This window comes from Poromitra crassiceps (genome assembly GCF_964638095.1).
Source record: "Poromitra crassiceps genome assembly, chromosome: 16".
NCBI classification, from domain to species: domain Eukaryota; kingdom Metazoa; phylum Chordata; class Actinopteri; order Beryciformes; family Melamphaidae; genus Poromitra; species Poromitra crassiceps.
Genome location: NC_139645.1, coordinates 12,139,393 through 12,156,731, shown reverse-complemented (window position 1 = coordinate 12,156,731; position 17,339 = coordinate 12,139,393). Strand labels below are relative to the sequence as shown.

Here is a 17,339-nt window from a genome sequence, read left to right as displayed (position 1 = left end):
ATCCGATTCCGATTCCTGCGGTCACGATCCGATTCCAGAATCGATTCTCGATTCCAACGATTCTCGATTCCAGAATCTAGAATCGACTCTCAATTATGTAGTTTTATATTGCAATAACACACCAAGGTAAATATAAGACAAAAAATTACAAATGTATTAATGCTGAACTTCAAATTCAACTTCTGTATTACAGTCAGGGCCTAAATTCATTTTGCAAACTAGGGGGGAATTCCCCCCTTATGTTCTTCAGATAAGATGGATTTATAGGCTGGGGGGGATCTGTAGACTTCTGTAGAAGGATTTATAGATTTTGGGGGGAATACATTAACCAGAGTTCTTAAGTGCAAGAGGTGGTGGCACCGTGGCAGTACAGTACACAAATGACATGAACATTTGGACACTTATTCAGCCGGTATCTTGCATGTTGCGTTCAGGTGCACTGTAATTTTTTTTTTTTTTTTTTTTTTAGATTTTAAGAATCGATTCTTGGGAGTTTGGAATCGATCCAGGAATCGTGGCATTAAGATCCTTTCAGAATCGATTTTTTGGAGCACCCCTAATTGATAGATAGACTTTATAGATCCCACAATGGGGAAACTCACTGGTTACAGCAGCTCACACACAGTGAAGATGACACATGGCTGAATCCACTTAGCTGGGAACTGCTTTCCGATCGGAGCGCGCCCTAGGGATAATGTATGTTCTCAGGAGTCACAAGATGGTATCCATGGCAGCGTTGCATGCACTGTCTCAGTAATGCGTTTCGTTTCTTCCCCCCCCCCAGAGCCCGCACTGTCGGACGAGGAAGGATCTGTCGTCAAGGTTACCGCTGTTGCTAAGGCTGTAAGCAGGTACGCTGCTGCTATCTCTAGGCATTATCAACTGACTTTCAAATGTGAGCTTTTTTCCCCCCTTCCATTTTTGAGCAATTTGCCGAAAGGATTCATTTCTTTACGGTCTGGTATCAGATGGGTGAATTCTACGGGGATTTTAAATGAGTTTCATATTCAAATCAGCGTAATCGTCATACATAAAGGAGCATATATATATATAGAAATGCATTAGCTAGTGATAACGTAGCAGCAAGGACCTTTCTTTACTGGAGTAAGTGGGATGATATTTTGATTCGTAAAAGGCATGCACCATAATTCTTCAACACCAAAATAGCCATAGTCACAAAAATCCCTATCCCAGCCAGGCTCCTCCTGACAGACACAGTGTGTCTGTACCTCCCAGCCAGGCTACTGACAGCCACAGTGTGTCAGTGCCTCCCAGCCAGGCTCCTGACAGCCACAGTGTGTCTGTACCTCCCAGCCAGACTCCTCCTGACAGCCACAGTGTGTCTGTACCTCCCAGCCAGGCTCCTCCTGACAGCCACAGTGTGTCTGTGCCTCCCAGCCAGGCTCCTCCTGACAGCCACAGTGTGTCTGTACCTCCCAGCCAGGCTCCTGACAGACACAGTGTGTCTGTGCCTCCCAGCCAGGCTCCTCCTGACAGACACAGTGTGTCTGTACCTCCCAGCCAGACTCCTCCTGACAGACACAGTGTGTCTGTGCCTCCCAGCCAGGCTCCTCCTGACAGCCACAGAGTGTCTGTGCCTACCAGCCAGGCTCCTCCTGACAGCCACAGTGTGTCTGTGCCTCCCAGCCAGGCTCCTCCTGACAGCCACAGTGTGTCTGTACCTCCCAGCCAGGCTCCTCCTGACAGACACAGTGTGTCTGTACCTCCCAGCCAGGCTCCTCCTGACAGACACAGTGTGTCTGTACCTCCCAGCCAGGCTCCTCCTGACAGACACAGTGTGTCTGTACCTCCCAGCCAGGCTCCTGACAGACACAGTGTGTCTGTACCTCCCAGCCAGGCTCCTGACAGCCACAGTGTGTCTGTGCCTCCCAGCCAGCCTGGCTCCTCCTGACAGCCACAGAGTGTCTGTGCCTACCAGCCAGCCTGGCTCCTCCTGACAGCCACAGTGTGTCTGTACCTCCCAGCCAGGCTCCTCCTGACAGCCACAGTGTGTCTGTACCTCCCAGCCAGGCTCCTCCTGACAGCCACAGTGTGTCTGTGCCTCCCAGCCAGCCAGGCTCCTCCTGACAGCCACAGAGTGTCTGTGCCTACCAGCCAGCCAGGCTCCTCCTGACAGACACAGTGTGTCTGTGCCTCCCAGCCAGCCTGGCTCCTCCTGACAGCCACAGTGTGTCTGTGCCTCCCAGCCAGGCTCCTGACAGCCACAGTGTGTCTGTACCTCCCAGCCTGGCTCCTCCTGACAGCCACAGTGTGTCTGTGCCTCCCAGCCAGGCTCCTCCTGACAGACACAGTGTGTCTGTGCCTCCCAGCCAGGCTCCTCCTGACAGCCACAGTGTGTCTGTACCTCCCAGCCAGGCTCCTCCTGACAGACACAGGACGCTGAAGAACACTGCAGGGCGTCTGTTTTTCGCCCAGAACAGCGTTGCTTTGAAGATAAAACCATTGATGTATCCGGTCGTTCTAATAACTACGGAAACCTGATTCAGCAGTCAGAGACATGAATTATATCGTCTGGCTGGTCTTGGCCTAACGAGGTCACTAATTAAAAGTCAAAATCTCTCAATTTTAAATCCTCTCAGTGGTGCCCAGATCTCACGGTGCTTACCGGTAGATCCCCAAATCATTTTTGGAAAATGAGTGTAACTTTCTTCTAACTCTGATGAAGACGCTGTGTGCTGAAACGTTAGTCACTGCACCTTATTAAAATAATTTTCCAGTGAATCGAGTGCTCCAGGATCCTCTTTGGGTTTACCCATTGAACTGTTGTAACTTTGTAGTGTCTGTGTCTTGCATTCAACCAGTGTTGATGTGTTTTGTCTGTCTCCCGGCAGCCCATCGGTCTTCAGTCGTGTCAGACAGGTCCACAGACAGCTGGAGGCAGAGGAGAGCAGCCAGCCGGCCGCCAGCAACACCGCTCCTGTCAGGTAAACACACACATTGCTGACAAGTTAATAGTACAAATGCATTGACCAAAATGATGTTGATATATTATTGTATACTAGTGGACCCCCCTGGGAGTTACACGACCCCCATCTGGAACACAGTGAGTGGTCTCCAAAGCCTCCGGGATACACTCAAATTCATCATAAAAAAAAATCATTGATGATATCACTTATGTATAGAATAGACCCTTCTCACGGGGGCCATTTTGTGTCGAGAAGCCAGGGTAAACACAGGTGCAAGCAAAACACTAATGAGGGTTTCCAAATCCCAATCATGGAAGTTGGAAACCCTCATTAGTGTTTTGCTTGCACCTGTGTTTACCCTGGCTTCTCGACACAAAATGGCCCCCGTGAGAAGGGTCTATTGGTGATGTCACCGGGGATGTCACTCGAGCGCTCAATGATGATGTCATCAGTGATGATGTCACCAGATGATGTAATCATTGCGAGTGACATCACATCATTAGGTAATTAGGGCAATCATTAGGTAATTAGGGCAATTACTCGGCCCTACGGTACCTAATTAAAAAATACGGCTCCGTTAGATCACCAGCAGGGGGTGCTCTTTACACTTCCTGAAAGATTCAGCCCGATCCCACGTAAAATGGCATAGCTGTGGCTGCTCACTCACACATAGACAGACAGACACTAAGAATTCTCAGTGTTGTTGTAACAGTAATGAACCATGATCCATGTCTCAAACTATGCCGTGTTGGGTCCTTGAATTTGGGGGAATTGGGCTCTGAAAGTCCTTAAAAAGTCCTTGAATTTGATGTTGAAGGTGTGGGAACATGGCCTGTATCCCAGGTTTGCTCTGATTGTCGGTTTATTTTATTAAGACTGGACAAAGGCTCACATGTCTGTTTGACCCGGGTGAAGTAGGAATAGCTCTTCCCTGTTGTAATATATTTCAGTAGATAGAAGTAGGTCTACTGGGATACCAGTCTGTGTGTGTGTGTGCGTGTGCGTGTGTGTGCGTGTGTGTGTGTGTGTGTGCGTGCGTGTGCGTGTGTGTGTGTGTGTGTGTGTGCGTGCGTGTGTGAGAGACCTACTTTTTGATTCTGGAGGTGGGATGGGGTTTATTTTTGGCATCATCATGTATAGTATATACCCCCCTGAGACGTGAGGAGAGGTTATGTGTGGTTTGGTTTTGTCCTCCCATTTTGACAAAGCAAGGTCGTTTTACAAAATGTCTGCTACATGAGCCATCCTGCTCTCTCTCTCTCTCAGTAAATAGTCTGAGAACTATACTGTTTTTGCGCTGGTCTTTGAATACTAATAAGCCGATAAGACTTTTAACAGTAGATGATGATTGACATGACGTCCAAAAATCGTATTCTAAAATTAGGACTGGGTGACTGATAATTCAATATTATCGTTTATTGTCAATCAGTGGAATCATTATTGTGATGACGTGGAGATTTTTTTTTTTTTATCATGACAAAGATTTCTGCCGTTTAACCCATTGATACCTGATGCAGCGTTTGCGTGTATATACCTCGTGACGCGGTTCGCCGGCTTAAAGGGATACACACACAAATGCTGCATCAGGTATCAATGGGTTAAATTGATGACAAGCACATTTCACTTCAAAACTCTCATAAAATGAAGTATGGTAGGAAATTAGGAATATTATTATTTGAATAATAGTAATAATATAATATTTGTTTTGTTTGACATCACACCTAACATTACCATTCGGTTCAATAAGATGAACATTAATTTGATCATTTAATGTGATTTTTGCATATATGAACCATATCGTGATATATTGATATTGAGAGAGAGAAAAATATCATATTTGTTTCAACTATATCACCCAGCCCTATTGAAAATCCTTGCCTGTGTGAAAAGGCAGAAAATCAAGTCGACTTGCTTTGATTTCTGACCTGGTGGCTCTTGGTATCAAATTTTAGTGGTGGGGAAATTCTGATGATGTAGCCTTATTTTTGTCTGGTGTCCGCTTAATATCACACAGTATCAGATAGAGCTGAACAATGAATTGAAAGGAAAAAATTGAAATCACAATATCATATGAACTTCTGCAATTTCCAAATCACAAAGGCTGCAATCAAGGTGTTTTAGTGCTGCAGGTCATCTTTGGTCCATTAGTAAAATCACTTTTCCATTTGAAAGAAAACTTGTGATTATATGAAGTTTAAATCACTATTGCAATATTTTTTGTAAATGATCGCAATTAGATTTATGCGTGAATATCTCTCAACCCTAGTGTCCGTCCTGTATCTTCACACTGTGCAGGGAGGAGCTGTTCGTCTCACCGCAGAAGAGTTCCCAGGCGTCGCCTCTTAAAAGTTCCCAGACATCGTCGCTGGGATGCAACAGCCTCCCCAACAGCCAATCGGAGCCTTCCTCCCGCGCGCGCCAGGAAGTGGCGGCGGCGGCGCCTCTGGAGACACCGAAGCAGCCGTCTGTCACCGGGTCCCAGTCTGGTGCCGCCGCGCCGGAAGCACCGGAGCCCTCCGTCCCAAACAGGACCGCTGCCAGACAGAAGGCGGTTTCCCTTGACAACACCGTCCCCCTCAGTCCCTCCAGCAAGGTAGGTTGCACTAACAGTACACCAGTGCGCTCCATATACTGTAGCACCAAGGGGATCAATATGGAAAGACATTGGCGCAACCAAACTTATAGCAATAACTAGACCCGAACAATTAATCGAAAAAAGTACGAAATCACAAAATGAACTTCTGCAGTTTCAAAACCATAGAGGCTGAAATGGATTGCTTAACCCTAGAACACTAACGTAGGGTGATTTTCACCCGGACAATTGAATTCACGTGATTTTCATTGTCTTGCTGCTGTCTGAGGTGGGCGGGTCCTTAGGTACCTTCAGGATGCTCACTGACGTCATTGAATGTAGGTTTGTTTCCCTGCTCCCATTCATGGTTTTTTCTACCGGCTACGTGTTCGGGTGATTTTCACCCGACGTTAGTGATAGAGGGTAAAATATCTTCGGGTTAGTTACAATGGTATTGTGGTGACTTTTTTTTTTTTTTCACCACACAAGTCCCATGAATGGGTGGACCGAAGGAGAAGTTGGGAGCTCCTGTTTTTTTTTTGGGGGGGGGGGATTTTTTTATAACGATGACCTCATTTTTCCCGAATTTGACATATTCTTTATAGTGTCCCCCATAATAAACTTTTTTGTGTTTTTTGTGATATTTCACATTTAAAAACAAAAGAAGAGTACCTCAATTTGCCATGTATTGTTGTACTTTAAGATATTTTGATGAGAAGTATGTTTTATGGGGTACCGTAAATTCCGGACTATAAGCCGCACCGGTGTATAAGCCGCACCTGCAAAGTTGACTATTTTTTTCTTATATAAGCCGCACCGGACTATAAGCCGCGGGTGTTTTAACACATTAAGTGCCAGAGACGACCTAACTCGTCTTACATAATCCAGCGCTTAAGTGCCAAGGACGAGCTAACTCGTCTTACATAAACATTTTTTTTTTTTTGACGGTGGTACATCAATCAACAACTTTTACATCTTCGAGATCACTATTGGAGCAAGATAATGTGTATAATCTATTTTACCGACCCACTAAGTGTTGACAGTGCTCCCCCAGACGACCGAAATCAAAGAAAAAACTGCCGCGGGACCAAGCCGTTCAAGGAAATGCCGTGGCGATTTCACAGTAATCCATTCAAGACTTGTCTTGCCTGAGAGCGGCCGCGCACCGGCAGCAGCACACAGAGAGCGGAGAGCGATTTGCAAAATAGATCATAGGTGAAACACACTTTGAAACACCTCAGAAAGGCCAGAATCAACATCTGCCCATCGCCCACGCATTCCCCGGCCCATCTTGACTCGCACAAGGAGCGTCTGCACGCAGGCAAGCAGGCAGGCAGGCACACAGGCAGGCAGCAGCAAAAGCGCTTCTGACACGCCCGCTGTACAGCCAGGAGGACACAAGACACACGGAGGGAGGAGTTTGAATGAGAGGGGTGTTTCCTGTTGTTATGGAGGAAATTACTGTTCAAAACTATTGTTTAGAATGTCTGACGGTCTTACTGATGCCAAAAATGAATGGTTAAAGTGACTGTTTCACAAAAAGCCATTTATCTCTGAATAAATTTCCAGACGCTGAAACCATGCTGTACTCAACGGCTAATATCTACATAACTACTAACTCTGCAAACTAACTCTTTTAGACAGAGAAAGCACACATTCTATTAGTTATTTTTAGATGATTGGTGTTCATGAATTCTTAACAGAAAAGAATCCTCGTCTGTTTCTAAAATGAGCCAGAATCGTCAAAAACACCCCTGGCACAACTTACCTACAGGAATGAAAACATGGCTGGCATTCAATGTGTTAATGGTATTTTTTTTTTTTTTTTTTTTTTTTTTTTATTGTGTTTTAATGTTTAATTACCATATGTAAGGGTTCATGCACAGAGGGGATTGTCGGGAAAGAGATGGCTGTTTGAGGAAGCTCGTATTTATTAACATTTCAACAAAACAACATAACACAACACCACCTGTGTTTTTTTTTACAGTGCACACAGTGTCATACAGTGTGGTGAAAAGAGGGCAAGAGAGGAAATTAAAACAGAAGTGGATTTATAGTTAGAAAGAGTGCTAAAAAAGAGATTTTTTTTTTTTTTTTTTTTTTTTTTTGGAAAAAAATCCATAGATAAGCCGCACCGTTATATAAGCCGCAGGGGCCAAAAAAGGCCAAAAAACGGGAAAAAAGGTGCGGCTTATAGTCCGGAATTTACGGTATATTGCATCGGGTGAAATACACCCGACGTTAGTGATGGTGTGACTTTAAATCACGTGTTCTAGGGTTAAGAGAGAGAGAGAGATTGTAGAGCTGCATGTAATGTTTAATCAGAACGGACCATCTATTTTGTGTGTGTGAAATTACTTTACTTGAAATGATTTTAAAGTTCGGAAAAAAGAAGAAAAGTGTCTATCGACAATTCAACTTTTTCGTCAATATCATTCAGCCTTAGCAAGGACTTAAATTCAATAATCGCATTCATTTTCAATCCATTGCATTCAATGTTAAATCGCGTCCTAATCAAGTCCAGCAGTTCGATATCAGCGAGACAAATTCAAATTTACACATTTAAAAAATGCAATCTCTTGGTATGAATCTCTTTCCATAGTATTATTCAGTCACCACACAGCACATTCAGAGGTGTGGTTTATTGATATCTTCTGAAGACACTCACTTGTGTCTCTCTCTGTCGCTCAGCTCCGTCAGCGGACGGTGTCGCAGCAGACCAGCTTCGACGCCCCGGGTCTGCGCTCCCCAACCAACAGGGTAAGATCATCCTGCACACCTACAGCTTGCATTAACAAAAGTCAAGTCATACTTTATTTGTATTGCGCATTTCGTTCACAGGAAAACTCAATGTGCTTTAGACACAAAAACTACAGCCATATAAAATGTAATAAAAAAAATACATCTATATATAAAATATGTATATCAGTGTTTCCCCTAGAAACATTTTCAGGCCTGGAGGGATTTCGAACCGTCCCCCGACCGCAACGGTGGGGGCCGTCGCTGGCGATGCTAAGCTTTTAGCTAACCTGTTTGCATCTATGTTCGCAATGGCGTCCCAAGTATCATCATACTATTATCTGATGCGATGTGAACAGTTGTATTATGGGATGTGCGTTTCCCAGGCAACAACGTTTTGGAACAGCGCTGCACGCTGGCGCAATGCCCCTAAAAGCAAAATGCTTATTGTTAAACTTTTGAATGATTTGGCATCTTCTATTACTGTCAACACTAGTAGTAATAGTATGCCATAAAGGTTGATTGAGATTTGCGGGAGAGCAGGAAAACAAACAACAACAAAAAAAACGTTTGCAATTTTTTTTCTGGCCTGGCGGGGGCGCCGTTGTCCTGGCGGGCCCGCCAGGCCTGTAGAATGGTAGGGGAAACACTTTATATGTATATAGAAATAAATACATACATGCATTGCATACACATACAGTATGTACATGCACATAAGGTTAGTCGAAAGCTGGAGGGGGGGGGGAGGAAAGCTTTGAGCCCACTTTTTAAAAGCGCTTAGAGTTTTCTCTGGCAGGCTGTTAGTGACTGTTTTCCTGTTCTGACACTCCTCCATTGCCGGCCGATAGGGCGAACCGGAGTCCCCTTCGTCGAGAAGAACCTCTGGCCCCAGCCACCGCAGACACGTGCGCACCATCCAGGAAGTGCGGACCACCATCACACGCATCACAACAGACGTATATTATGACGATGGAAAAGAGGTTGACCGCAAAGTCACTGAGGTAACCAACAGTAAAGCACAATGCTTTCCCCCTTAGATTGATGTATGTATATATATATATGTATATATGTATATATATATGTATGTGTATGTATGTATATATATATATATGTATATATATATATGTATATATATATATATATATATATATATATATATATATATATATATATATATATATATTGCTTCACTCTATTTCAAAGAAATTTGCAAGGCATTTTGAGGACTTCACACACAAGGAGGAGGTCCACCTACCATCTGTGGCTCCATTCTGATTGGCAGGCTGTTTTATATTGAAGACTGTTGTATGAATTTTCGATATATTTGTGAAATAAAATTTTTCGACATCTTTTTGGCATCGCTCTCTATAGATAGTACGTTATGATATGGAGAATTGGTTAATAAGGTGAAAAGGCACTTTTTAATTTCATTGTGACGTTAAATTGAGTGGCGTTCCACCTTTCTGTGCAATGTCACCGTTTGGGTTCCCCAGGAGAGCGAGGAGCCGGTGTTGGACTGCCAGGTGTTGGACAGCGACGTCTCTCCGTGCCGCACGGGCAGCTCCATGACCTCCGGGGACCTGGGGGACGTCAGCTCGCTGTCGTCCAAAGCCTCCAGTCTGCAGCACAGCTCCGGAGCGGCCAGCGGCAGCGCCCCCTCCAGGCCCGAATTCGTCATGCCACTCAGCCGAGGGGCCAAGTCCATCAGGTAACTGTCCCGCCTCCACGCCGCCTGGAGAGCAGTTTAATATCAGTGTAGAAGAAGAGACAAAAAGTTTAATATCACTGTAGAAGAAGAAACAAAATCAATGTCTCTCTCTCTTTCTATTAGCATCTCTGCTTGATCTCTATCCACTGGTTGCATGCTGATTTATGCCTGATTTATTAACACTCCTTCACTGTCTTTGACTTTCTAACACCTCCGTTTCTTACTGCAACCGCCCTGATGTACTGAACCCTGCCTGCTTCAGGGACAAGTTGCTCTTAGGCATGAATCTAGGGTCACTCACTAGCCCCCCCTTGAGGGTAATTTATGCTTCTGCATCGGACCTATGCCATCGATACAGTGTAGCCCTCATAGGCTGCTGCTGTAGCTTACATGCTCCTTTCCAAAAACGTAGCCGGGCTTATAGGGTGACGCAAGGCCGCAATACCTGTGATTGGCCCACTTCGTATTTCCTCCTACCGATAGCGAAGATGGAAGAGAGACAACTTCAAATCTATTGATTTGCAGGACGCCGCATCTCCAAATGATAAATACTAGCAGATGTCACAGTGTTCGTGGTTGAGAAATATACCAGAACATGAGTTTTATAGAGTGTAAACACTACTTCTTCTTCTGTTACTTCCGCGTTAAACAAAGCACGGTCTAGTGTTTCTGCGATCTAGACGCAGAATCACAGACGCAGAACCACAAACGCGCAACACCGCCGTGAAAATGCTGCAATTCGATGCGGTATAATTTACCCTTAATTCCTAAACGAGCTGAATGGGGGAGGGCGTTTTGAAGTTGGCAGTAACCCTAGATCCGTGCCTCTGTGCAACCTGACCCGGCTCCGTTCGTCCCCTCTGTGTGTCTGCAGCCCCAGGAGGGGAGGCGGGCAGCAACAGAGGGGCCACAGGGGCCACAGGGCAGGGTCAGTGGCCGCAAAGGACAAAGGTTTCAGCTCCCCGGTGTCCCGGGCCCTGGCCCCGCTGAGCCCCAGAGGAAGGGCCAGGAGGGGCCGTCCCCCGTCCCGCTCCCCCCTGTCCAGGTGAGTCCTGTCTGGGCTCGCCTCGCCTCGCACTGACTCAAACCACTGATTTCTGCTTGTGTGCAAGCAGAAATCCGATCCGAGGCAAACTGCTCCTCTCTAGTATAGGGCTGGGCGATATGTGGTTGAAATCAATATCACGATAATCATAAGGATTTTTCCCCGATATTTAATCGATATATATATCACGATATGGTTAATGTATGCAAAAAATCACGTTAGATAATCTAATTGATATTCATTGTTCATCTCATTTAACCGAATGGTAATGTTAGTTGTTATGTCAAACAAAAAATATTACACTAATAATCGTACCATACCTCATTTTAGTTTTTAAGTCAAATTTGCTTGTCGTCATTAATTTAGACAGCAGAAATGTGTGTCACGATATTAAAATATCTTCATATCGTCACGATATGATTCCACTGAAAGACGTTAAAGTTTGTTAAACGATAATATTGAATTATCGCGCAGCCCTACTCTAGACTAGTAACACATCACCTTTCCTCTTTTCACTAATCTTCTTGTTCGTAACGTTCTCAGTGATTGACCGCATTTAGTTTCCAGGGTTTTGTTGAAAAAGTAACGTTCTTTGTGGTGTTTTGAAAGTACACATTGTTAAAGGGGTTATTTATTTAGAGAATGAATTGGGAGTCGTCAGGCAGAACAGTCACAATACAACAGCAGGCTTTTCTAGTTCAAATTAGGTAAACCTGCTGATTGGAGGCTTTCCAGTTCAAATGCTTCAACGTTCCCTGATTGGAAGGATTTTAGCGATTATTTAGTAATGGAAGCCAATCAAGACTTATGTCCTGTTGCAATGCCTTGGCTGGAATTGAACCAATTAAAGGAACACTCTGCCCATTTTCAACCAGCTTTGTATCATTAGAACATCAGTAGTATATCAGAAAACTGTAAACTGTTTTGAAGTCTGTCATTTAATTTGACAGTTATTGAGTGTTAAAGTGTGGACCAGTGACATCACTGGTCCACACTAACTCAAATGAATAACTCATTAACTCAAATCAACTCTCAATAACTGTCAAACTAGATGAATGATGAATAGTTTGACAGAGAGTTGATTTGAGTTAATGAGTTATTAATTTGAGTTAGTGTGGACCAGTGATGTCACTGGTCCACACTTTAACACTCAATAACTGTCAAATTAAATGACAGACTTCAAAATCGTTTACAGTTTTCTGATATACTACTGATGTTCTAATGATACAAAGCTGGTTGAAAATGGGCGGAGTGTTCCTTTAAACAAAATCAAATTGTAATAATGTCTTCTTCATTAAACATCTTTGATATCAAATTAGAAAATTTGAATCCCTATACTAGGCCCCCCCCCCCCTTTTCAATCATGCTTGTCGTGTGAACATACTCTCCACTCTGTCACTCTCCCCCAAGGGGAGGTGGCGCCGGTGCACTCCCAAGGGTGAGCGGCCACGCCCAGCTGCAGTCCTCGGAGGAGGAGGAGCCCTACACCCGCATCTCGTCACCCGGGCCCCGCCTCCCGGACAGCCCCACGGACGGCGAGCCGGCCAGCCGCTCCGACTCGCTCCGCTCCTCCCCCGAGGAGGCGGGCTCGGCCGGCAGCAGCTTCGTGGGGCTGCGCGTCGTGGCCAAGTGGTCCTCCAACGCCTACTTCTACTCGGGCCGCATCATCAAGGACATCGGCGAGGGCCGCTTCCGCCTGCGCTTCGACGACGGCTACGAGTGCGAGGTGCCGGGCAAAGACATCCTGCTGTGCGACCCCATCCCCCTGGAGACGGAGGTCACGGCACTGCTGGAGGACGAGTACTTCAGCGTAGGTGAGGAGGAGAGGCGGGGCGAAGGGCGGAGGTTCAGGTGGCAAAGCGACTTCTGAGCTCCGCGATGCCCGGTGAGAGTGATCGGAATAGGGCTCGATTTACATTTGGAAGGTGATGTTTTATACTGGAGCTGCCAATAGCTGATATTTTATGCCCGTGTACATTTTGGATTTCTTTGACGAGCTACTTATTGATGGTCCGCGAGCTGCTGCTAGCTCACGAGTCACGGGCTACTGCTAGCTCACGAGCTGCTGCTAGCTCACGAGTCATGAGCTACTGCTAGCTCACGAGCTTCTGCTAGCTCACGAGTCATGAGCTACTGCTAGCTCACGAGCTTCTGCTAGCTCACGAGTCATGAGCTACTGCTAGCTCACGAGCTTCTGCTAGCTCATGAGTCATGAGCTACTGCTAGCTCACAAGCTTCTGCTAGCTCACGAGTCACGGGCTACTGCTAGCTCACGACTCACGAGTCATGGGCTACTGCTAGCTCACGACTCACAAGTCATGGGCTACTGCTAGCTCACGACTCACGAGTCATGGGCTACTGCTAGCTCACAACTCACGAGTCATGGGCTACTGCTAGCTCATGACTCATGAGTCACAGGCTACTGCTAGCTCACGACTCACGAGTCACGGGCTACTGCTAGCTCACGACTCACGAGTCACGGGCTACTGCTAGCTCACGACTCACGAGTCACGGGCTACTGCTAGCTCACGAGTCACGGGCTACTGCTAGCTCATGAGCTACTGCTAGCTCACGAGTCACAGGCTAGTGCTAGCTCACGAGTCACGAGCTACCTGTTGGAAACCCCCCGTTGTAACTTGTGCCTCGTTCCGTGTGTCTTCAGGCATTGTGAAGGGCCATAAGACGGAGGCCCAGGATCTTCTGTACCATGTGGAGAGGGACGGGCAGCAGCACTGGTACAGCAGGAGCTCCATCATCCTGTCTCTGGAGCAGGGGAACCGGCTGAGGGAGCAGCACAGCCTGGGCCCCTACGAGCCCTTCACCCCCCTGGCCAAGGCCTCCGACATCAGCCTGGGTGAGACGGCCGCAGCCAACCACGGAGATGTTTCCTCACGGCACACACGCCCAGGGTTGCCACGGGTTCTGGAAAGTGCTTATAAAGTGGTCCTTAAAAGGGCTTGAATTTAGCCCACCGGAATCTTTGGGTTTGGAGCCTCGTGCGCTCCGTCATCGCAAAATCACTGGGCCAAGCTTGATGCACTGTCTTCATATCTATGCTATCGCTCTCCACGCTGCGCTGTGTCATTGCTGGTCAAGATTGCTTTGAGTTTATGTTAAGTGTTATGATTCATTCCAGTGTGTATGCATGACTGGAAACACATTAGCAATAGAGGACATATGAGACTGGTATATGTGAACATCTCTGTGAATTATTGGCTCGTAATTTTGAAATAATTTGTACTTGAAACCTGCTTGAAATCTATCATTACGAAAAAGTGGGAACTTTGGCACACACAAAAAACAGACCGGAAAATGTCACAGATGAATACTTTAATATTCTGCATATGAGCGATTCTCACACGAGTTTCAGATGGTGTTGAGTCTGGATCCTGGGGTCAAATGTGACTCTGGAATATTGTCCCACAGATAACCTGGTGGAGGGGAAGAGGCGGCGGAGAGTGGGGAGCGAGGCCACGCCCACCCGCAGCTCCTCCGGCAGCCCCCGCACCCCCGGCCCGTCCGGGAAGAGGAAGCTGATGAGCTCAGAGGAGGAGCGCACGCCGGCCAAGAGGGGGCGCCGAGGGGCGGGCGCCCGAGCCGGTACGGACACCCCCACGCCTAAACCATCATGACCGCATCTGACCCGGGATGATGGGGGCTTTTTTTTTTTGTAATGCCAAGACTTTAGGATAATGTTTTTAATTCATCCCTCGTGATTTTGGATTCTTGAATTCATAATCAATAATAGGTTTACTTCCCCCATAGTTGACTTTTTTGTTTTGGTGTGTCCTGATCACATCCTCGCTAAACTAAGTCACGGCTTCATTATAGCCGTCAACAGATTTTAATCATAATGCACTATGGTGGTGTGAATTCATTTGGTTTCATGAGATTTGAATCGGTTTTAAGGTTCTGTCTCAATACAATATGTGCCACATTGGTGTGATTACACTTGATTTTAAATTGATTTTTTAGAAACATTTTAATCCTTTCTAAATATTTTATATGTACTCCATGATTCATTTTGAACGGGTGTTTTAATCGTTATAAATGATTTTAAATTAACTTTAGTAAGTTGATGGTGGGTTTTCATTTGTGTAGTTACAAGACTATTAAAGCTCTGACTTGTCAAATTCCAGATTTATTTGATCCATGTATGATGATATGACATCAGTAATATGTGATTCTTGTATTGAGCATGACTAAGACATATTAGGCCTCCATGTTACCTGTGTCCATCCTCTGCTGACGTTTCCATCGCCCACTGAGGCTGACTTGGTAACTACTAATCTGCTGCCATCTGGGTGTTGGTCCACAGGTAGCGGGGGGGGAGAGATGGGGACAGATGTAGCTCTCTAAATTCACGGGTGTATTTGCTTTGAGTAGCATCTTAATACAGTCAATTCATACAGTTCATAAAGCGTTGGTGAACTCTGGTATTATCTTGGGTTGTGAAGCTTCCTGGATGATAGAACCTCCCAAATCAGTGATTTCTCTGTTACAGGGATGCAAACTACCGGTAGTCACCTTTAGGTGACAGTCACTTTTTTCATCCCAAAATATTTATGTCTGCTCTGGTATATGTCACCTTTTTCACTATCCATGACTTTGCATCCCTGCTATTACCTGTTGCTCCAGTAGAGGAGGCTGGAGAATTGTATTGATCTCTCCATTGAAATAGAGAGGCAAAGTGACCGCCTACTACTTCCTGCTTCAGCACTGTACCAGAGATTTTCATCCGCCATTTATTTTCCCATAGACATTTCGTAAAATGCTTATGAAATAGTTGTACTTCGTCGAAGCAAACGGTTCAGCTAACGCTATAATCGGGAGAGACCATAGAACATTTCACTCGGACCAAAACAAAACAAAAACATCGAAAAAATATTTTCTTTAAATCTGCATTTTTTTTTTTTATGTTTTGGTCCCAGTGAAATGTTATGCGATCTCTCCTGTTTCTAAATATACCTGTACCGTTTGGTCTGAACCAGTAAAACTGTTTTTATAAGCATTTTACGAAATGTGTATGGGAAAATAAATGGCGGATGAAAATCTCTGGTACAGTGCTGAAGCAGGAAGTAGGCGGTCACTTTGCCTCTCTATAGTATGGACGAACAGTCTGAAAATCATACTTCTAGCACATAAAGGAACAGCCACAAAGCAGAGTCTGTGGCTGAATTGTGGTCAAGTGAATCACTTTCTTTCTGTTTATTAAAGCTCTTTATCAATCATTGTAAATAGGTGAAAAAAGATGGGAGATGGGACAGAACGAAGCAAATTCTGACAATATGTAAAAACATGTTTTTCTCTCACATTACCTAACCCGGAGCAGGAGATGATGGAGAATCACTGATTTTGCTGTTCTATCATGGCCAGGATGCTACACAACCCAAACTACTACGTACTAAAGTTCAACATCACTTTAAAGTCCTGGTTTCTTCAGATCCTGACTGCCTTTTCTGCTTTGATGTGTGTGTGTGTGTGTTCCCGCCCCCTCAGCTCAGCGGGCGGGTGTGTGCAACACGTCGGGCAGCGGCACAGACCTCCCCGGGCCATCATGTGACCAGACTCAGACGCACGGCCCGCTGCCCCAGAGCAGCTCGCTTTTCATGGGCTTCGCCTTCATGCTGACCGCGTCGTCAGAGCGCGACCGGCTGACCAACAAGCTAACCGGCGACGAGGAGGAGGGTGAGACACGCTTCCACTTACCCCACCGGGTGATAACCCGGCTTGCCACGGGTCCTTGAAATCCTTGAAAGTTTGGGAATTTGGGGGGCACGGTGGCGCAGTGGTAAGCGCTGTCGCCTCACAGCTAGAAGGTCCTGGGTTCGATTCCCACCTGGGACGCTGTGAGCGCTGAAGGAGTGCGTGCCCGTTCGCATGTCCTCGGGTGGGGTCGTCAAAAGGGCCTTTCTGTGTGCAGTTTGCATGTTCTCCCCGTGCCCCCCTGGGGGTTTCCTTCATATAGGAACCCCTCACCAAAAACATGCAATATCCTGGTCGCTGAAGTGGTGCCTCCTCTGGTCGTTCGGGGCGCCTGTTCGGAGGGAGGGGAACTCGTTGGAATAGCGCGATCCTCCCACGTGCTATGTCCTACCGGTGAAGCTTCCCCTGTCAGGTGAAAAGAAGCGGCTGGCTACTGCCCATGTCTCGGAGGAAGCATGGAGCCAGTTTCGGCTCTCCCCAGATCGGCAGAGGGTGGAGCAGCAACCAGGATAAATAAATTAAAATTAGCACTAATGGGGGATAAAAATGGGATAAAAGTTAAGAAAGTTTGTGAATTTGAGAAGACAAATCAAGGCCTTAAAAGGTTTTTGAAAATAGACTTAAATAGACATGGGTCATTGA

General features: G+C 46.0%; 1 protein-coding gene across 1 annotated transcript in view; it reads left to right on the top strand.

Annotated features, from left to right (window-relative positions):
* Positions 1–17,339, top strand: part of tp53bp1 (tumor protein p53 binding protein, 1) — a 33,718-nt gene that overhangs the window by 12,082 nt on the left and 4,297 nt on the right. Inside the window, exons 16-25 of the mRNA XM_083653139.1 lie at positions 785–851; positions 2,853–2,945; positions 5,223–5,520; positions 8,191–8,259; positions 9,087–9,239; positions 9,732–9,946; positions 12,402–12,805; positions 13,654–13,845; positions 14,418–14,591; positions 16,491–16,679. Coding sequence (XP_083509265.1) covers positions 785–851; positions 2,853–2,945; positions 5,223–5,520; positions 8,191–8,259; positions 9,087–9,239; positions 9,732–9,946; positions 12,402–12,805; positions 13,654–13,845; positions 14,418–14,591; positions 16,491–16,679 — 1,854 coding nt within the window. The remainder of the gene's footprint in view (positions 1–784; positions 852–2,852; positions 2,946–5,222; positions 5,521–8,190; positions 8,260–9,086; positions 9,240–9,731; positions 9,947–12,401; positions 12,806–13,653; positions 13,846–14,417; positions 14,592–16,490; positions 16,680–17,339) is intronic.